At 37.8% G+C, this 23,154-nt stretch overlaps 1 protein-coding gene and 1 long non-coding RNA gene across 2 annotated transcripts; both read left to right on the top strand.

The window, feature by feature from the left end:
- Positions 1-770: 770 nt before the first annotated feature.
- elmod3 (ELMO/CED-12 domain containing 3) lies at positions 771-15,505 on the top strand. The gene is made up of 13 exons (XM_073867615.1): positions 771-1,976; positions 3,991-4,473; positions 4,550-4,621; positions 4,703-4,783; positions 4,876-4,945; positions 5,032-5,094; positions 5,462-5,550; positions 5,640-5,763; positions 6,889-7,011; positions 7,878-8,008; positions 8,104-8,180; positions 9,012-9,139; positions 9,513-15,505. The coding sequence occupies exons 2-13, from the start codon at positions 4,438-4,440 to the stop codon at positions 9,755-9,757; spliced, it is 1,239 nt and encodes a 412-aa protein (XP_073723716.1). The 5' UTR covers positions 771-1,976; positions 3,991-4,437; the 3' UTR covers positions 9,758-15,505.
- Positions 15,506-17,401: 1,896 nt separating this feature from the next.
- LOC129414930 (uncharacterized) lies at positions 17,402-21,658 on the top strand. Its single transcript, XR_012369621.1, has 3 exons — positions 17,402-18,973; positions 21,079-21,107; positions 21,320-21,658. It is a non-coding gene; the product is annotated as an uncharacterized lncRNA (long non-coding RNA).
- Positions 21,659-23,154: the final 1,496 nt, after the last annotated feature.

Here is a 23,154-nt window from a genome sequence, read left to right as displayed (position 1 = left end):
GCACAAGCACTTATTGAACCAACAATTTACAGTGTATATTCATCTAAATAGTCTTACAGATAAACATTTGAACAGTGTTAGATAAACCCCAGTGAGTGAGATAAAGGGTGCTGCAATAATAAAAGCAAAACAATGCAGAAAATAAGAAAACAAATTTAAACAAATGTATTATGTAGCAAAAAAAGAGCAATAAACACTTGAATCAATACAGTAATAATGTTGAGGAGCCTTACAATTTATGAAACTTTCTGGGGACCCTGTACCTTTTGGGGGCTCTGGACCCCAGTTTGAAACCCCCTGGCAAATATTTTGTCATGCTTAGTACTTCAAAGCACATTTTCCTGAAAAATTATTATTGGTTGCATGGTTGTAAAATAACAAGTAACACTTACATTAACTTTATTTATATATATTTCATCAATAATTAATGGCTTTTCTATACAGACATGTAGGGGATCTGGATATATGTAATTTTATAATCTTTTTATTTTTTTGTAATTCATTAAAAATATGTACAAATATATTATATATAATCTATATTAATGTAATATCATAGAAAATGCAAATGATTTTTATTGTTTTTTTATAAAAGACTCAATATAAAGCATAGCATGTCAGGCAGAAATTTTCAATGGCTGAATTTTAATGACAACTACCCAAATACAAACCTGACTCCAGTGGTCTCAGTACCGGAAGTCTAGTTACAGTAATAAAACCACAATTCCCATAATGCACCGCGCGTTTCAGCAACTGTGGAAAGGGGGAAGGGAAACCGAGATTGGAGGGAGAGAAACTGAGGTAAAAAATTACAACTAACATTTAATTCTTGACATTCTAGCAACAACATAAACGTGTCATATGCAGACATGGAAGTCATTGCTATATTATTTGCTCATTTTGGCATATATCTTCGTGATAAAGACTATGGTCAAGTTAGCTAAGCTAGAAGAGTAGAGAAAGATTGAGGCAGTTGAGCTCGAGCTGGTCGCGAGAGAGAGTGTGAGAGAGCGGCTTCAGTCACTGACTGAACGTGGCAGTTAATGCGAAATGTCTATATAATATAAAAAAAATAACTTTAGTAACTGCAGGTTTTGAATGCTGAGGTAAACGTACAAGTTTCGCGTTTAATTGGAAAGAGGATTTATAGATCGGGAAGACGGCAGAAATGCACCGTTATTTGTGGCGGATATAACTGTTATTATGTGAGTAAGTTCTCTCTAATAAAATATATTCTTTAACTATTTAGTAGATATATGTACAAATGTGCATGATTGCTGAAGTACATGTGAAACTAATCTTATTATTGTATTGTCTTCATGTATTTGTTAATGTAAATACTGTGTAAAGGTCTTTTGATGTTTGACAGTTCACTGGATGCACATAACGTTACATGGGACGCAACACTTGAAGCTGATGCATGACATCTAATGCTGCTTATTTATGATATATCTTAAGTTGTCGATCAATGCAGTTGGTTTTGTCGGTTTTCATGTTTTCCGGTTTTATTATAACGTTTAGTTAGTTCGGTTTTGGGAGTCATGATAGGTATGACGTCACCTCTCATCTTTTCTCCGTTTGTCAATGAAATAAATTGATTTTTTTGCGCTGTGTAGTAATGTAATAAAAAGCAGTAAATGCTAAATGAATGTGAGCATTTGAAACGAGGTAATTGTTGTTCGTGTTATTGGCCTCCATCTATTTCAGTAAAAGAGAGAGATGCGGTCCTGATGAGATGACGTCACCTCTTTCGGATGCAGCTTCTTTTTGCATTGCTCTATAGTCTTTGTTTAAATCATTATGGAGAAAATGGAGATGCATGCATTCATATTTGTGCAGATCTTTCTTTGAGCATTCCTCAAACATTTTTAGATATTAATCAAAATTTGTGTCTTATTCTAATAGCATATTATTACTTATAGAGTGTATCATCGACTCATTCGGGTATTGCTGTACCTGTCAACAGAGGCCACAGGAAGGTTTGTGAAGAGAACTCTGTTAGCCCTTTTTAAGTCTTCAAACTCGTTTTCCCAAATATAAAAAATCTTATAATTTACTCACCCTCGTGCCATCCCAGATGTGTATGACTTTCTTTCTTCAGTTGAATCATGCAAACAAATCATTTTATATTAAGATGACATCATGTTGTTTTACATGGGGCTCAACATGACGAAGCTCCGAAATGCACATCCTTCATTAAAGTAATCCAGAAGACTCCAATAGGTTAATATATGTATTGTAATGTAAAATAATATGTTTGTGACAAACAATTTATATTTCAAGCTTATTTAGTGACCAGTACATTGTTTAACTATAAAACAAACAGATCCGAGCACTCCTGTATATCGGCACATTGATAACATAAAATTCCACTGGTTCTATAATGTGATGCCATATTTGAATTTAGCTCTGTTTTCTAGGGCCTCATTTATAAAGTATGTGCACAAATTGAATCGTGAGGTGTGCATACACAAAAATCCGCAGCAAAGCCCATATTTATAAAAACAAGAAAAGAGCTTAGCGCCATGTCAGGGTCTGAGCAGACATACTGAGCAGACATACGCACTTTTGCTTGTCCGATTGCTGCAGTTTTTGGGAAATATAAGTCATTCATGCTGCTCGAAAAGGATTTAAACATTGGCAGGTGCTCTTAAATATGTCAATGACATTAATTAGGCATCATTTAAATTAAAAAATCTGTTCAGCTGTGCACAATTTCAAGCTCATTTGCGATTTATAGATCTCACGTCTGAAATTGAGGTCTATGTGTACATCCGTTTTATGAAATACACGTGCACACTTTTAAGAAATGATCGTAAGATCAAATTCAGGACTTTTCTACGCAGCATTTTATAAATGAGACCCCTGGAGCTTCCCCATGTTGACCCGCATATAAAAGATAGCATGACAGCAGTTTAACTCTTTCCCCGCCAGTGTTTTAAAAAAGGTTGCCAGTCAGCGCCAGCATTTTTTATGATTTTCACAAAAGTTTAATGCCTTCCAGAAAATGTTATTCTTTAAATATATAAACATACAATATATCAAATAAATTAACAGACTATTTGCTTTAAAAAAAATACATTTTATCCTACCTTCATTTGTTCTCTTTTTATCATCTCTCAAATATGGGTAGGTTTTTTTCAAAAATACAAAAATTTGATTCCATTTGATTCCATTAATTCCATTTTTGTGAAGGACTTTTGATAGAGATCCGATTCAGAGCGGTCCTCAAAACAAAGGCCCTGTCCCAAATGGCACTTCATGTGGACTTTCGGTCTCGTGGCCTTAAATTGTGCATGCTCGCTTAGTTTATGAGTCCGTAGGGTGTCCCATCTCTCATTTTTACGCTCCAAAGTGTGCTGATCAGCGCCCCCTTTGCACCCTTGAGGCGGACTGCAGCAGGCTTCGTGCACTTTACCAACCCAGATGTCCTTGCGAAAGAGCAACCAGACAACAGATGGGAGTAGTTCACACTGATGGGCAACTTCTCTTCCTATTTCTGGCGTGACGCTCGAGTCTGTCCCAAAATACGACTCCAGTGCACCCTTGTGGACTCGCGTAAAGGGTCCCTAAGGTCTGCACTACATGATGTCATCAAACTGTGGACTCTAAGTCCGGAGTGTGCCATTTGGGACAGAGCCATACACAGACTTTGGGGAATACTTCCAGATTTTATAAGTTGGGTTAGAGCGCCACTTGGTGGATAATAGTGAAAATACGGATTGCTGTAAAAACTCATCATTGGCAGGGAAGCGTTTTCTCTAAATTGCGTTGTCAATGGCAGGGAAAGAGTTAATATAAAACTATTTCTGTTTATCTGAAGAAAGGAATTCATATACACCTGCGATGGAGAGCAGGTGTGTAAACTATTAGAGAATTTTTATATTTAGATAAAATATTACTTTAAATTCATCCTCACTTCTTGTTGTACTCAATCTCTGGTTTCCACACTTTTAAGGATTCACCTTGAAAATTCATCTCTCTGTTCTTTAGTCTCACAGGTGAACCTGGCACTACCAAACCAAGCCTACCACCCACCCGGTGGCGTGATACAGCCAGCTATCCAGGCTTGGTACAGTTGCACTCGTTTGACTTAAAAACATCCACCAAAGGCTGTCAAGAATCACATCTGGACAGAACCGTCCCACTACAATAGTATAATTATGCTTTTGTTCCACGGCCCATTTCAGTTCCTTCCAAACGCTCTCTGATTTTCAAGGAGTAGCACAGTTAAACAGTGCCCAGCCACTGAAAGCGTGGCTGCCCTATCAATCTTAATAGGCACCTGTAGAACATAGAGCAAGCGTTGAAAACAGTCATTGGGTCAAAGGTCATTGGGAAAAAGGTCAAGAACCATGTGTGCCCAATTGGTGTTAACCATTGGCCTAGTCCACAGGATGGGTGGACAGTAAAGTGGCAGTGAGACAGTGGACTCATGTCATGGAAGAGATTGTTGCAGTCGCAGTACATACAGAGGTAAATATGATGTCTGTACCTATAGGACAAACAGACAGACCTGTATTATAATCACTTTTTTATTCTCCCATTATAGGGCTTGAATGGTTTTCCGCAAGATTGTAAACAGACCGGGGATCTGACCAATGGAAACTCCAAATGCACAACTGTGAGAACTCGCTTTACAGCATGTTAGATGAAACCAGGTTACTTTTACATGCATCATGATTGATTTTTGTGTTTTCAACAGGTTCTCAATGGATTGACTCCAGGTAATGGCATCAAAGAGAATGGCAATATAAACGGCAGTCCGTTTCTTAAAACTGTCCCGGTGAGAAATTCAGTGTTCCAGGTTTGATATACATTAAGTGCAGTCAGTAGCGTGAACAGAAAAGTTAACTGTGCGATCCTCTGGTTGTGTAGATCTCAGCGCTCAAACAGAATGGGCTCCTACAGGCTCTGGCAGCAGGTGGCAATCACACCAAAACCGAAGGTAAAGACTTACACACACACACTCCTCCTCAGACGCATCTCTGTAGTTTAACAGCAAACTTTATAGTGTGATTTTTGTGTGTCTAGAGGTGAGCTCGGAGGTGGAGCGAGCACAGGAGGAGTGGGATGCCCTGGAGAGCATCCAACCAGGTGAGACCAATTACCTTGTCACCATGGAAACAACATCCCGTCAGCCTGGATACAAAGCACATTACGTCACCGTGACTAAGCATACACCCCTACCCTGGAGAGATGGCATCACCTCTCCGGCTAAAATAAATACATTACGAAACCTGATCGCTGTCAGAAACAGTCTGGAGTATTAGCGTCTGATGATCAGACAACAAATGGGAATGATTTTGCTTCATAACAACTATATATAGACTCGTGTGCAAATAAATAGTTGAAAACTCCAAGTAGTGGCATCATGGAGAATCGACTACTTTGTTTATTTTACACTGAGGTTTTTGAGAATGAATTTATGATGTATGACGTCAGTAAATACATTTTTTTGTAGTTCTCGCTGAGGATCTCACTCCCTCTCTACTGATCTCATTCAATGAGGCTCTGCAGCATTTTCAAACCACTGATCTTGGAGACCTGCTTGTGAGTTTGTTTGAGATGAATTCACATAATGCCATCATTGACTGAGTGTGTGCGACACTGTAATATTTTGTCTTTCTCTTCTCTATCAGAAAAACATTCAGCCCACCATTCGCAGAACTGGATTGGCTGCCATCACCCACTTTCTGTTTGGTCCTCCTCGGCTACACAAAGACCTAGTAGAGGAAAGAGACTTAGTGTTTGCTATCGCACAGTGTGAGTACAATGATTATTTGAAGAGTTTGGCTCCAAAACGCAATAAATCCGTTTTGACTAATTTGGGTAAAAACGTGTTTTCTATACCAAGAAAGTGACAAGATGAAAACAACTATTTTCTGTTTCAAACTTTCACATGGCATCTTTAGGTTATAAAAACATAAAAAATTCAAATCCATAATTTGATTTTCAAAGATTTATTATAAAAACGAATTTTTTTTAACCTTTTTTTTCAAAATGCTATAAATCTATTGAATCAATATATAAATGTGCATTCATCTTTGCCATGCTATATTCATTTAGTTGACTAGTGGTATTCATTGATTAAAAAAATAAACATTAATGGCATTAACCAAAACACTTACTTTGTCATATTAACAACACTGTCGGTTATAATTGGGACGTCGTCGCTTAACATTTTTCACAGCGATCAGCTGTAAAAAGTGTTTTGGTCCTTCTCGATTTTCGTTGGCTTCGCGTAAAATAATGGAAAGTTTAATAAGATACCCTGAGGTCAATGTGTTAGCACAAGAGAAGCTTGATGCTGTCGGGGAACAAGCAACCAGCATTTTCCGTCTCCCGAGTGCCTCTTGCGTAGATGTTGATGGCTTACGTTTCTTCCCTGCCACAGAAAACCACCACAGGTTTATCAATGCCATCAAAGGATTAATTTGTTTTTGTTTGTTTGTTGATCACAGTACAAGATGAGGAAAACTAGGATTCCGTGATGTGCCGCCATTGTTTGTTTACAATGCGTGTAATGGTGCGCTGTGATTTGTTGAGAGGATTTATTGCATTCTGCAAAAAAGGAGTGTCGTTTATTGCGGGGAAAAAGGGGAGAAAAGATGACACAATAACATGGCGGATATTGTATTTTGCGTAAAATTAAGAATTTTCTTTTAAATACTGAGCTGATATAATACTGATTTTGGCAGTAACTCTTTTTAAATGGCATTTATCGCGTTTTGGAACCAAACTCTTCATTTGCACAAAATAAGGTGACAAATCTGGTGGTAGTATAATTAGTTGTTATTACAATACTGCCATTTGGCCAGTTCAATTGTTTAGACAGCTGAATGAGTCACAGTTCAAATGTGTGATTTCTTTGTTTTTGTGATTCGGCAGGTTCTCTGGATAATGGACAGTCAGTGCACATGCGTGTACTTCAGACCATCTACAGGAAACTGACCTGCACCCGAGCAGACTGCCCTCGATACGGACCGCACTGGGAGAATGTGGGCTTTCAAGGTGTGTGTGTGTGTGTGTGTGTGTGTGTGCGTATGTGCGCTTGTGCGTGCGTGCGTGCGTGTGTGTGTTTGACATTCGTCATGATGCCACATGAAGTGTCAAATACTAAATGCATTACATTTTCTACATGACATAACATGGCTTAATTAGGATTTTAAAGCAACACTAAAGAGTTTTTGCTCTTTGCTCCCCCTACAGGTTAGAAGCGTAATTGTCCATTACCACTGTCATAAATACTGCAGCATAGCTGGCTCTGATTGGACTGTAGTTCTGCCGTAAAGCAAGTTTTTGTAGTTTTCACTCGAACTACAGGACCGCGACCCGACGGTTGGAAACTTCTTTAGTGCGGTTTTGGCCGATAGAGGGCTGCAAAGCGAATGTGAAAGGGCCGTTCATCCTGTTTCGAGTGGATGAACGACTGAAACTTTTTTGGAAACGTTATTTTAAGGTAAAAAAACTCTTTAGTGTTGCTTTAACTTGCAACAATAGCTGGATTTGTAATTTTTTGGTGTGGAACACACTGGCTCATGATGCCATTTGTTGATCATTTTCAGGTTGTCTTGACTGATGCATCCAAAATGTTCACAAATAAGTGTTGGAATTGTAAAAAGCACCTCATCTATGTTATTGAACTACATACATTTACGTTAGTGACTACTGTAGAATAGCAGATTTCATAATAACAGTGTTTAATACATAACTTACATTATGTTACATTATGAAAATTTTTTGTGATGCGTAAAAACATGTATATGATCAAGACATAGTAACAGTACAGCACTGGCTCGATAAGTGATGTCACTTTAGTTAAGTATAGCTCTGTCAGCTCTTCATTTTATCTGTATGTGCGTGTGTTATACATGCAGGATCAGACCCGGGCACAGATCTAAGAGGAACGGGTTTTCTGGGACTCATGCACACTCTCTACTTCGTCATGGACCCAGAGATACTACCACTTGCTAGAGACATCTACAAACTCTCTCAGCATCCGGTCCAGGTAATATTTGCTGTATGCCTGACACACTCATACCATGCCTTAATAACCTGAAATGTTTCACTGTCATTAAAAATACTAATTTTCTTGTTTAACAGAATTTTCCGTTCAGTGTGATGTCAATCAACATGACCAGAATTGCCCTGCATGCTCTCAGGGAAGAGGTGCTGTCTAAGTAAGTCAACATATATCTTTTCATGTATACAGCAGATACTACTTTGCACAATGTTAATGTTAAAGGTGCCATAGAATGTAAACTGTATTTTTCTAGGCATAGTATTATAATAGTTCTGTACAAGGTAATGACATACCGTGAGCCTTAAACACTATTGTTTCCTCCTTCTTAGTTAAACCTCATGCATGCAAAAGACCATTGGAAAACCGGCCAATCTCAACATAACACCAACTGTGACATTAAAGTCGAGATGTACGCGCCCAAAATTAAATTACAAATTAAATTAAGTACAATGTTGTTACAATGCTAAAAAAAAATGTGTTACTGTAAAGTTAGAGCTATATGCTAGTTAATGCTAATGCTAACGTTTAGGCTGAAGTTCTACTATTGACGTTACAGTTACGTATTGCAGGTCCATACTGAAAAAAACACAAACTTACCACTCAGAAACGTCCATTAACACAGAGCTACTAAACTGAACCACTCTGTAAAACAGCCAATCAGGGCAGAGCTCAACATTATTATTTATGACCCTTTCAAATAAGGTAATAATAGACAAATCCTAGGGTTGTAAATGGACATGTAAAAACATCTCTAGATCATTTTTTCACTTAATAAAGCCACATACCTTCTATGTAGGTATCAGAGAACAATTTAACATTATTTCAATGCATTCTTTGGCACCTTCAATGAAAAGTTTTTGAAATTATTTGGCTTTTTTGTGTGAAGTGTTGACCTCAGTTTGAGACACGTGCTGTAGCTTACTTTCATTACTTTCATCGGTTGTTTACATAGTAAGTTAAAGCTTGGTTGCTTTGTGATGTCACATAGGGAATGTAATCGAAGGCAACAGGTCGTGGCGGTGCTGAATGATTTTTATGTTGCGACGTTCCTGCACCTTTACCAGCTGTGGAAGAGCCAGCAGAAAACCATCTCTGACTCCGGCCATGTACTTAAAGGTGACATAATAATACAATCTTACTCATTCTTTGTCATTCAGTGACCTTCAGCATGCACTTCGATGTAGGATCATTTGGTCAGCATAACTAGCGTCTGTATTACTGCATAGTAGATCTTTTTGTTCATCAGGCCAGCCATATTCTCGAATACTGAACTGATATTAATATTAATCTGTAATTATTTCTATTTCTATCACTTCCATTTGCAACGTATTTTTCTTTTTATTAATGGTCTTAGTGGATTGGCCAGTAAACAGGCAGACATAATCGTTACACAAACGCCAAAAGAAAGGAATATGATGAGTCCCTTTTAAACAATATGCCATGTTGGCATACTAACACATTGATCCTGTCTCTGTTTTGGGATGTGCAGAAGTGGAGCTCTTCGCTAAGAAGAACCCTAAACAGATTCTCAAACGTCTCGAGGGCTACCTGAAGGAGAGACGTGCTGGGATGGGACACCGAGCATCACCTGACACAATGTCGCATAGCAACCCTTCACCTGGTGACAGTGGGTCTCAAGCGGGGAGTCAGGGAGGGAAGGAAGGCAAGGAACTGAACTTTACTGGAGTGTGTGAGCTGCCACCTGAGATGGAGGGAGAGGCCAGACTCATCTGAAAGAGATGAGAGCGATGACAATTACAGAAATGTGTTTGAATGGGCATTTGATTCATTCATGCTTCATCTCTTTGTTTCTTCATTTATTTTGTCCTTTAGGGCTAAAAAGACCCAAAATTCACCCAAAAATAAAAATTTAGTTGTAGTTAACTCACCCTTGTTGCAAACCAGGAAGATTTGCTTTCTTCTAGCATAATGTTCAAGCTGCTTTTTTGCCATATAATGAAGGATATTGTGGCCATGGCTGTCTATGGACCCCATCACATTTTATTGAATGTAAAATCGCAGCTTGCTCGTTTTCTACTGTACAGAAGAAAGCAAATCTAATGGGTTTGAAACAAAACACAAGGATGATAACAAGATTTCGCTTTTGGGTGAAGTATGCACACTTGAGACTATGTGGTAGCTGAAAATCGTCAAATTCTGCTGTTTATTATTTTTGAATACCTATTTGCTCTATAACACTTTAAAAGACCAATAGATTTAGTTGCCAAATATTAGGGCTTAAACTGATCGTCTAGTGCTAGATTTAGCACGTCAGTGGCAGCGGGCTGTCTTAAACCAATCAGGAAGTAGAAGACTTGATGTACAGTTTCAGAAGAGACCAGTGAACCAGCACCTTACACATGACTGTGGTACCGAGTGAAAATGACTTTGTGTTTGCGATGGGGTGACTGTGCAGGCATTTGTTTGATTCGATTGAGACAAGTCCAGTCTACAGCCTTATGTATATCCAGATAGTTGAACGTGTTCACTGTGACCAAGTCGATCTTTAGAAAGTTGGCAGAGGTTTTGTTGATACTGGCTCTGTATCCTTACAATCTGGAAAGAAATGATCAAAACATTGGATGGAAATAGCTTTTTTCTCTTGTCCCTTAAGAAAGATGTCACAGTAAGATTTATAGAAGCTCTATTTCTGTTGGCAAAAACTCTAAAATTGTCAGGTCAGGGGATCATTATGATGGGAAAGTGACCCGTAGGTGAAAATGATCAGATGTTTACAGAAACATTTAGCAGTTCAGCTACAAGTCTACCGTAGACCGATCACTATTAGTGTTTTCATAACAGATCATTTTATATAATTAAACGTTAAACTTAGGGCAGCAATCACAGTGAAAATGTGACATTTGGAAGTCTTGTAATGCTTGTCTGCATGAAGCAAAAGCCTACATGTTTCCTTGATATTGATAGTAGTTACATTTAAATTTTAAGCAGTCATGATGTGACTATTACTGTGTGGATGTGATGTAGATGAGCGTAAGATGCTTGAAGAATTGTACGAAAATACAGGAAATAATCATGAAAACGATATTGGTTGCTTGTTACGACATACAGTACAGAATACTTAAGCTGTATTTCAATAGTAATGAGATCATCTCTGGCCTAGTTTACATCTTGTATTAAGATGCATTTTGGTCGATCAGATCACAAGTGGATGACGCTAAATACAGGTTTAAATAGTGTCTAAACCGTTTTGAGCTCGTCAACTTTCGACCACATTCGAGGTAACCGAATTCGGTAAACCGAATTGCTTTTGTGGTGTAGATGCAGATGTGGTCGAATGTGATTAAATAGCTACAAAACACCGCTTGTTAATCTAAAGGACTCATTATAGTTGTGCGTATATCCTACGACGTAGAATACGTGTCGGTTTTCATATATACTTCTGCGTCGTCATTCGCATCGACGTGCAAACACACATGCAGACCGCTGGTAGGCAGTATCCCCGCATGTAACCACAGTAGCAGTGCGACCGTCGATGAAGAAGAAGCTTGGCAAGTTTAACCCTCAAGCGAAGAAGAAACAGCAGCTTGTTGTGTATGTTTTGAGATGACCAGCAGTAATGGAAGTATATAAACAGCGACTTTTGTTGCAGTTTCAGCTAAATCACTCCTCAACTTGGCCCATCTTTGTTCTGACCGTCACAAATGGGAATATCTGAGATGCAGTTTTTTTACCTGATGGAAGGGGTTCTAGTGGACCAATATAAAAAATTTGGTGAGGTGCACGTCAGACTACGCAGAGGCTACGAATAATCTACATTGTAGCTACGGCGTAGACCTTACGCACGACTATAAATTGGACTTAATGTGTAATGTACCAAACACAATGTTTTTACATCGGCCCTGACTTCTAGTGCGAACCCACAGTATTTGGCGCGGTTATTAGGCTATCATTGCTAAAATGAAAGCGACTTATCTCTATCTTTTGCGAGCATCTAAAAGTTTCGTAAGCTTATTTTGTCCGTTGCTCTGAAATATCTGAGAAAGCCCTTACATATACACGTACTAAATGTTGCGCAGCATGTTTACTAACAACACAAGCAGCGGACTCCTATACCTCTAATTTCTCCCGCTTGTGTTTACCGTACTTTTCGGACTATAAGCCGCACCGGAGTATAAGCAGCATCATTCAAAAATGCGTCATTAAAGGTGCTCTAAGCGAATTCACACGTTTTAGACCATAAAACATTTTTTGTTACATACAGCAAACATCTCCTCACTACGTGCTTGCTGCCTGTCCGCTGATCAAATTGTAAAAAACGCGATCTCTGTAGACAGCCCAGGCTCCACAAACTGCAATAAACACAAAGTGGCCAAACCTACCACCAGAAACGATAACAAAGTGTTCCAGCCAATAAACGATGAGAAGGATTTGGAGTGGGGGTTGGGCGCCTTCATGAAAGCACGGAAGGGAAAGGGAGGGGGAGGAGTTAGCTACGCTCCATTTGTTTGAAAACAGTTCAAACATCAACAAAAAGTGACGTCACACAGATTCTTTTAGAGCTCCTTTAAGACGAAATAACATATATAAGTCACAGTGGACTATACGCCGCGTTTATTTAGAAAATTATTTCACAAAATCCAAGCCGAAGAACAGACATTTAATGTGGAAAGGAAAGTTATTCAACTAAACAATACCAGACAGAACAGCAGGCTGAATAGATGTCTCTATGTTAAAGTAATATTATCAGTTATTTAAACAATAAACCATAGCATACAGAACTTACCTGGAAGGTTGAATAGTCTAAATTAACCAAACAAGCCAACTAGCGTGAAGTTCCACATCACTGAATCCATTGAATTACACTGACTTACAAGGCGCACCTGACAGACGCAGCACCAGCCAAGTTATGAAAAAAATGCGGCTTATAGACCGAAAAATAACGACTCGCCCATAGACCATCCCCTCAAAGTAATCAGGACAGAAGCGTTCAAAAGTTGATAAAAGAGATGAATTAAAACACCATGGCTGTGTCCAAAATAGCTCCTTATACCCTTAAATAGTGCACTACACATTATTGAGTGCACTCATTCAATCCCACAATGCACTGCAATAATAAGTGCACAACTGATGTACACTCACAGCTAGCCGCTACTCGTTCACTGATGCTCGTGCCGAATTACTTCTTGCGTCTCAGCGGAAGATCCAGCGAGCTCAAGTGTCCAAATTCATTCACTTATTCGAGTGAACTATATTAGTGGACTAATCTAGATAATAGAGAGGGATATTTCGGACACAGCCCAGGTGTGACTATGAACGGGCATGTGTCTCTCTCGTCCACTTGTGATCCAACCGACCAAAACGCATCCTAATACCAGGTGTAAGCAGGGCCTCTGTGATAATTTAGCATTGAAAGTGTTTAGGGCTTGAGAAAAAGCGTCATTCAGAAATCGGAAAGTTTCAACTGTAAATTATCTGTATTGGTTTGTCAATCAGAGTTGCATATCTGTGTATAGCAGTCAACAGATACAGCGTGAGACACAAAAAAGACAAAGTCGTATCATGTTAACACAGAACTAGTTAAGAATTTGATGTATTTTTGTCTTTCGCGTCTTGTTCCCTAGTCCAAGTCCAGGCCTGAGGGTTGCATCAATCAGTAACGTACTGTACATTTTGGAGAAAACTTGATTGGAAAAGTCCCCCCCCCTGCAACCCTTTTCTGCACTCTCGTCTTGTTAGCATGTCAGGTAGCGCTAGAGATGTAGCATCCAGGAATCGTTTTTAAATTCCTCGTTAAAAAAGCTTGTTGATCTAACTCGGTATGGTTGCATATGTTTGTCTAAGTTACCAAGTCCAAAGTGTTATTGTGCGGTATGAGTACTGTGCGTTCTGTACGATTTATTCTTTTCTTTTGTCGTTTTCTTTTCGAAACAACAACACATGACTATAAATACTCAGTGGATGTATATTAGAAGTCCTGTCAGTTTAGCCAGTTGAATTTTTTTATATAAAGCAGAGTAGTATTTTATAAACTTGAATAAGAGCATGATGATAAAGGATGTTTATATATAAAGGCAAATCATCTTTTCCCAGGTTATTAACTAGTTCTACTCGACTCAGTTTAGGTAAGCAGGTTGAACTCGAGCAAACTTATGATTTTAGTGTAGTTAGGGCTGTCAGATCCACGGCAAGCATTAATGTGTCTCATCGGTTCATTTGCACACTATCCTGCTGAAAGCTGAAGCAAAGTTAACACTAAGAAACACTTGTGAAGTGAATGTTTAGGTTGCACAAGAGATTTGAGTGCCAATGTGTTGAGAGGAGACACAACATGACAAATGTTGTCAAATGAGAGTACTGCCCATCGTATTCAGGACGCTCCCTTTTTTGCATATTTTGAGCAGTTGTGCACTTACTAGCTATTGCAGCTCGCCGACGTTGTGTGTTGCTGTTTAGCTTACTAGCTCAAAGTATATACTCTGAACAATCAAACCTAAATGTCTAACAATCATTCACAACCCAGACTGTGATATGAGACTGTACATGTGAGCGCTCAGTTTGGTTTTTTCCACAAGAGAGGGTGGCGTGTATGTGAAATGACTATTAATGTGTGTGTGTGTATATATATAAATATATAAAAGGAAATATATAATTGTAAAAGGATGATTGTTACCTGAGCATATTATGCATACCTCAGGCTTCAGACAAGTCTCTTCTGGGCAGATGTTTTATTGAGGACAGCCATGATCCCATGTCGTAGCACAAAATGGTTTGGTGTCTCTTGCAGTAATCTACCTAGCTTGGGAATGTACTGTATGTATATGTATGTACACTAATGCAGCACTGCGAAATATTGACTTCTACAGTATATATTTCTATAGCCCATGTTTGTGAAAACTATAGTCTTACGCGCTGAAACGCAACTCGAGAACGTTTTGAACAATCTCATTGGTTCGACGCCGAAAAACAAATCGGGCGATTTCGTGGCCTTTGGTATTTGCTGTGCTTTTGTGAATGGTTTTTTTGCAGTGTGTCACAGTTTGTCGAAAACGATTCACTTTACTATGGCACAATATTTGTCCGGACCAAAAGGAACATTTATGACTGGGGTTTGACTTGAGCTTGTTTGGAGATTGAGATCTTATTATAAGGGATCTTAAAGACTTTAAAGTCTCCTTTGATTTACCCTGTCCACCCATGTGTTTCAGTACCACATGCATTCCACAGTAATTCATTTATCTTGTCCAACAGATGTCTGTTTCCTTGACCGAGGAAACCCAAATCTACGTTTTGATTCTCAGCTCCCTGTGAGTCCAAAATGTCCAAAGTCCAAAATGTCCTGCACTTCATTTGAAAGGTTTGTCGATATTGTCTGTTATAATTCCTCAGAGCATTTTATTATACCTGATCCTTGATTGTAGAGTCCTTATTTTATAATGAAAATATATTTGAGAATATATGCGGTGGTACGGTGATGTATCGTATGAAGAGAAATAAATAAATGCAACTAAAACAATTAAAAAATGTAACATTGTAATCCTTGGAACCAAACAGAAAATGTCTCTCTGGTCATGTGAACAGGTTGGATTATTTCTGCATTGTAATAATGTTTATTTACCAGTAGGGGGCAGCCTGCTTACACTTTAGGTTCAAATGTGTTTCAGTGCTGTTTTCTAATATGTTAATGAATAAATTTCTCTTGGTTTTAGTGCACTGGCCATCTTCAAATGTCCACAGGAGTTATGAACATACAGTATTATAAACATAATGTCATAAATGCATCTGTTAATGTCAGCTTTCTGCTATAGGAACATGTTTACAGGCCCATACAGACAAAACATTTAGCAGATTTCTACAGAAGCCAAGAGAGGACATGCACTATTATTATTTTTGTTTGCTTGTTTTCTCGTGATCATGACTTAATTTCTCATGATCTCGATATAACAAAAGTTGTTATCTCGTCCTGACATGATAATCCAAATGTCATAATGTAGTTTCCTGTCCATAATATTTAGTGTATTTTGAAGTGGAGTGCTAATGCATATTAGTTTGGGTCTTCGCCGTTACAGTACCACACGTGTAGCTAATGTGTAGCCGATAGACTTAATAAATAAATAAAGTTGGACGGTTTGTGTTCGTGAATTTAGGGACCATTTCTAAAGTAATACTGTACACGTTTCTATCTTCAATAGTATTTAACAGTTTATTTAAATAAATATCAAAAATCTAAAAAGTGCGCATTATAGCTGACAACCACATAAACACGTTGGTTTTGTGACTGTTTGTTGACTTTAAGTCATTCCATTTAAATGCTGTTAAAGTAGAAACGTGTGTATTATTAAGTAACTTAAAGACGGTCCCTAAATTCACCACTGTAAAATTGAGCAAATCTCTGATCCAAGTAAAATCTCATTTGTTCATCCATGCTAATTTAACAAAATATGCTTTTGCTGTTTACAAACAAAACAACACGTTCTATCGAGTACACATAGCTTTAATTACATCTCAAGAATACAACTTTTGTTATGTCGAGATCACAAGAAAACAACTTTTGTTATCTCGAGATAACGAGAAATTAAGTCGTGATCACGAGAAAACAAGCAAGCAAAAATAATAATAGTGCATGTCCTCTCTCGACTTCAGTACTCGGCTTCCGTAGATTTCCACGGAGTTTGAATTTTGAAAAAAAATCCTATCCTCGTCATATCTTGCAGTGTTATGTAGGCTATATAAGCCAAAAATATTTTTTTTAACCTGCCAATAACCGTAGTAATTTAAGTTACTACTGCTTTACACATTTTGCCATGTTTAAGTTTTACTTCTCCAGGTACATTTTACGAATATATACAGTATATATAGTCAGTTTTATTTACGTGTATTTTTATAGTCGAACGCACAGCAATGCAAAGTAAAGTTTATTTGATGTTCAACAAGTGACAAAATAGGCAACATACTACATTCTCCTGTAGATGCATGCACCTACGCATACAAAGGACGTAAATGTTCAAAAATCCGGCGGTGTGCATCCAGTATGGATGCACTCTTTAGATTACGGACGCTCGCATACTCGTAAAAAATTGACTATTTTTCGTCTTTTATGTTTCCAAATGGTCCTGTGTATAAGGAATGAACTACACATTTTATTTTGAACCTTATTTCTTTTTAAGGTCCTGTTCTTCCTGTGTTTTTAAAGCTGTTCACGTTTTACGTGTAAAAAACGCATTATTTTTCACACAATTTACTTATCTGTATACCACTGCTTTCACTGTCCTAAAAACAGGCTGATGTCTTCCTTGTTCTATAAAGTACCTCCTTCAGAAATACGTAACGAGTTCTGATTGTGTAGTTTAGTGTGTTGTGATTCGACAGCAACTTAACTTAGCAGAGCTGTTTGAGCTTAGCTGGCGACTGACATATTCCTGTGGGCGGAGTTTAGTCAAAAACTGTTTTATTGACATCATTCAATCAGGAAGTAGAGGGCTGTAGTCCAAACCGGCCGTTCGCTGTAGGCTTTGAAAGAAGACCTCCGTTAAAGAAAATATATCGCCTGGCAGTGAATTTTGGCTTAATCATTTTGCAGGTATTATTTATGCCCTAACAGCAACATTACACACTAACTAAAGTTTAAAAAATTAGATTCTGAAAACGTGACCTTAAATACTTTGCAATTCATATTGTATGTTAAGTAATCACGAAGTTCTCTTCTGTATTGTAATCCAGAAAGTCATTAGGAAGTTTTTTGGCATCTTCTTGTTCTAGCCTCCTTGAAGTCTTTTTCCCCTCTGCATATAATAGACGGCTATGCAGCTTCTCTGAGGACCCCTGAGCTGTTTGGCCTTCACTGCCCTGGCTGACACATCAGAACATCAAATACAAACCTGCTGCTTTGGCAGCCTCACACACACGCACATACACAGGCAACGGTTCTGATGCTGTCCCCTTGCCATTGAGTCAGACTTACAGATCAAGACTTGTCTCGGGACTCCGTTTAAGGATTGGTGACTCTTCCAGGAATGATTGAATCAGGGATGACGAACGATTTGGCCCACTTTGCGAAGAGCCAAAGATGCATGGAGAAAGATCACAGCACAAATAGCAAAAACAGATTCAACAAAACAAAATGAAGACATTTGGCCTTTACAGCACTGGAAACACGTTGTATCCTTATTAAAGGTGCCAAAGAATGCATTGAAATAATATGTTAAATTGTTCTTTGTTGTTTACATAGAAGGTATGTAACTTTATTAAGTGCAAAAATTATCCAGAAACTTCATTTACGACCCTAGGATTTGACCTTTGAATGAAATGGTCTATTTTTGCCATATTTGTAAGGGTCATGAAAAATAATTCTGAGCTCTGCTCTGATTGCTCTGCGGCTCATGCCAGTAGCTACAGCAAGTACAGTGTACCATAATATATATAAACATTTATTTATCATTAGTAATATGTGTTGCCATGACTTCATTTAGACAATAATTGTCTTAATATTTCGATTAAGACAAATTCCAGATTTTCAAATAGTTATATCTTTCCAAGTATTGTCTTATCCTAACAAACGAAACAAGCTTATTTATTCATATCCATTATGATATAAAAATCTCTGTCTATTTATCCATGTGACTGTTTTAATGGTCCAGGGTCACAAATTAACTTGCCACATTAGCTATTGGTCAGTTTTTACCAGTCACCATGAAACTGTTTAACCAAATTTTCAGAATACGTTCTCCGGTATTCGCTTCTGCTAAAGATCTTACATATAGTTAACATAGTAATTCGCTGCAAGTTAGCATTAAAAGGCTTTATTTTTTACAACTGAAGATCAAAATGGAAAACAATTGGCTTTCAGTTTTCTTTTAAGTTCCAAAACAGGCTGATGTCTATAGCTGGCTGGACTGAAGAGCTCCTCTCTGCTGGAAATGCCTGTACCAGATGATAAAAGACATGTGATGCACAAGACTTCCCTTTAGCTTCAAGGGGTTACACCTACACAAAGTAAGAGGACAATATAGTTTTAGTTGTTTTTTAGTGTTGCATTGTTGAGGACTTCACCATTTAACAACTTGGAGAGAAAGCTTTTGCTGCTCTGTAATAAAATGTTTACAGCAGTTACTACAGTTTTAAAAGCGTAATACACCATTTTAACAGCCAAGTGAGAGGAAAATTACAAGGAGCTAGTATTAAGTCTCACTAAAAAAACTCAGACGTTTATTTTGGGAGTCTTTACTTGATTGAAATGAAGCAATGGAAAGAGACTCATTTCTGTTCCTAATTTGTGGAGGAGCCTTTGGAGAGATGGCGACTTTAACAAATCCATATCAAAAAGAAAAAAAATATTCATTGAATTAGCTCAAATTTTTTAGGGTTCGTGGTTGCATGCAATTAAATTATCTAAATTTAGATAAATGAACTTAGTTGAACTTAATAGTTTTTAGTTACATTAGAACAATTAAATTGAGTTGATCTCAGTAAAAATGAGTTACTGTAAATCCAGCAATGCTACTATTATCTAATCATGTTAGTTCTACTTAAATGTAGAAATATAAAGTTATTATACTACAGCAACAGCACACATTAGTAAGCTAACCATAACTAACACTCAATTGAAACAAAAGCTGATTATGGCATAAACATTTCCAATGTAAATGATTTCAAGTCATTTACATGTCAATGAGACTATTCTCATTCAAAGCAAATGCTCTGTTAAAGGATTAGTTTATTTTCTTAAAACCAAATCCGGATAATTTACTCACCACCATGTCATTCAAAATGTTGATGTCTTTCTTAGTTCAATCAAGAAGAAATTAAGTTTTTTTTGAGGAAAACATTCCAGGATTTTTCTCATTTTAATGGACTTTAATTTTACCCCAACACTTAACAGTTTTAATGCAGTTAAAAATTGCAGTTTCAAAGGACTCTAAACGATCCCAAATGAGGCATAAGAGTCTTATCCAGCTAAAGAATTGTCATTTTTGACAATAAAAATATGCACTTTTAAACGACATCTTCTCGTCTATCTCCGGTCCTGTGAAAGGTCACGTGTTTAATATATGAAGCGCACATTTGCGGACCATTTTTAACAATAAACTGACACAAAGACATTAATTAGTATCATTCCACATACAACAACGTCGAAACGGTCCTTTTTCTCCACACTTGTAAACACTGCAGCGTAGTTTCGCATACGTCATCTGTGACCTCTTGACGTCATGACGTATTGCGTGAGGTCGCGCTGGCACATCACAGGACCGGATATAGACGAGAAGTTGTAATTTAAAAGTGCATATTTTCTATTTTTCTTGTCAAAAATGACAATCGTTTTGCTAGATAAGACCCTTATGCCTCGTTTGGGATCGTTTAGAGTCTTTTGAAACTCTGTTGAAACTGCAAATTTTAAACTGCATTAAAACTGTTATGTGTTGGGGTCCATTAAAGTCCATTAAAATGAGAAAAATCCTGGAATGTTTTCCTCAAAAAAACATAATTTCTTCTCGACTGAACAAAGAAAGCCATCAACATTTTGGATGACATGGTGGTGAGTAAATTATCTGGATTATTTTTAATAAAATGGACTAATCCTTTAAGTTTCAACTATCTATTATTTATTTAGATCATAAAAATTTTGTGCACACAGTGTTTTAAATATTCAATTTCTTTGCAACTTTAAATATAGTGGATATCAGGGCCATATTCACCACTTACTGTATGTGGTACATTTATTGTGTTTTTTGTTGTTTTTTACAACTTTTTCCATTTTTACTTTATTAATTTTTTTATTTGAAACTTTGACTAGTGGTGAGTGTCTATAAATTATAGTGGCAGAATGGAATATAACTTATAGTTAGATAGTTCACCCAAGAAGTCACCATTGACTTTCATTGTATTGTGGAATTTTGTCAATGCTGATATACAAGTAAAAAAAGTAAAGTACATTGTGGTTAAACCATCAAGAAAAAGCTAACCTAAAATACGTCTTTAGGATATAAAAATACATTACAAGTTTAAATTGCTTATCTTAATTTGATATAAATTATAAACATGAAATAAAAACATATGATTTGTTGAAGACACAATTTTTTACATTGCATCCACTTTTACAGCTTTGAAGTGAAATGAACGTGAGCAAAAGGTGAGTGAATTTTTTTCATTTTTGGATGAATGATCTCTTTAAATAAAGCTTTCATTTTGTGTTGTGTGTTCAATTACTTTTCCAATGCATTTCCACATCAAGTTACAAGAAAGTGAGAGTGAAAGAAAGAGATATTTGTCTTACAAAAGTCCATCTGTATGTAATCAGACACACAATGTCTAAGCTTTTCTGTTTTTTTTTCTCTGTTTAAGAATGACTAAAGTCACTCCTTAATGATGGCTTGGCTACATCTTTTGAACCATTTGTGTGCCCCCATCACTTCTTCTCTTCCTTCAGCATTGCTTCAAATAGAGAGACGGAAGGAAGGTAATGTAAGCTGGAGCAGACTCTCTCCTTTAAAACTGACTCTGGGGTTACGCTACCCTCTTTGTTGTGTTTCAGCAGAAACATGAGTCAGAGAAAGCTGATTTTTTTCATGATTAAGATCATAGAAATGTTGCCTTTACTAGAGTTTTATAGTTTTGTGTTATCTGCTTTGCCTAAGATAAGCATTAGTATTGAGGGAAGGATTCCAGAATATCTTCGTGGGTGGGTAGAAATGTGAGCTGTTTGAATTTATATAATGTTTAAACTCACTGAAAACTCCTCAGCATTTCAACCTGCTCCCCATCTGAATCTTGTGAGCCTTCTGGCTAACATGCCCTCCCTCTTCTCCCTGTCTGTGTTTCGTACTCTGTATCTCAATCTCCTCTCTCGACTGTAGTTCTGCTTCTTTCCCTCCCCCTCTCTCTCCGCTTTAGTCAGTCTTTTCCTGCTGTCTGTACTCTTTTAACAGTTTCAACCTCTTTGCATTATCCTCTCCACAAGTTGTTCTCCGTCTCTCACTTCTTCCCCATACCTCCCAAATCCCAATAGGGTCTCCAAACATGGTTCACTGCAGGTCGTATTGTGGTCAGTCAGAGCTTTATGTTATTTATTCAACACTATTCAACGGGAGATGTGTTTACATAAGTACAAACGAACAGGTCTGTAATATTAATAAGGCTAATAATCTAAACTCTCATTATGAACCTAACCCTTAGCATATGGTAGGAGTTTAAAGCAAGGTTAAAAAGTTTTTTTGATATGTTGTGTCTTTTCCATATTACTCAGACTTCCTTGCCACCATAGGGAAATTACATTAGTCTGTGACATTGGAAACCAACAGTAACTCCATTTGGAAAGGTGGAAGGAATTTTCGAACAAGATAGAAGTCTAGTAATAGATAGAAGGTTCTTTGTTACAGTGCCGATTCAAATGTACCAATGTACTAATATGACGTCACCTCTTCTTCTTCATTGGATAACTCCTCTCCCAGGGCATCATGGGATAGTGAAGTGTCCGTCGTATGCAAATTTCAAAATCTATGCGGAAGTAGTAAGTCAGTACCCAGACTTTTCGCCTACTGTTTTTGGAATACTATGAATTCGGACATAGTATGCGTCGCTTGCTGTTCCCGCCCACTACGCTTGCCAGCGGGACATGATGGCCGTTTCTCAATATGCGTTCTTGTCTGTACTTGTGTTCTTGTGGACTTGTGAAACGTCCTCAGTCGCGGACCAGGTACTGTTCCAAATCAAAGTTTGCATCAAGCCCAAGTTCACATAAAATCCCCGGATGTGTTCTTGATCCGCCCATTTTATCGAGGATGCATCAGAGGAGACTTGTGTGGACTTATGACAGCGAAGTTTCCCAGAATGCATTTCGCGTCATGAGTTCGTTCTTCCGAGTCTGTACTTGCAAGTTCGAACTACGAAGGACACAAGTCCGAGTTTGGCGTACTTGGTATTGAGAAACGGCTAATGATACATTCACACGGGGCAAAAGCGTTATTGCTTGATGGAAGGCTTGTCTGAAGCGTGGCCAACAGCCAATCACAGTGGCCGCAGCACATGCTCCGGTTTTCCATAAACGTAATTGGCTGGCTCTGCCTAGGTTACTGTATTTGCATAAGGCGATCTGATTGGCTGATGCACGCGTTGCTGCTTGAAAAGTTGAGAAATGTTCAACTTCTGCTGCGAGCAACAGCACAGACACGGCGCCGACG

Source organism: Misgurnus anguillicaudatus, chromosome 5 (genome assembly GCF_027580225.2).
Source record: "Misgurnus anguillicaudatus chromosome 5, ASM2758022v2, whole genome shotgun sequence".
Taxonomy (NCBI): domain Eukaryota; kingdom Metazoa; phylum Chordata; class Actinopteri; order Cypriniformes; family Cobitidae; genus Misgurnus; species Misgurnus anguillicaudatus.
The sequence above is the reverse complement of the archived record's forward strand: the minus strand, read 5'-3'. Positions and strand labels throughout refer to the sequence as shown.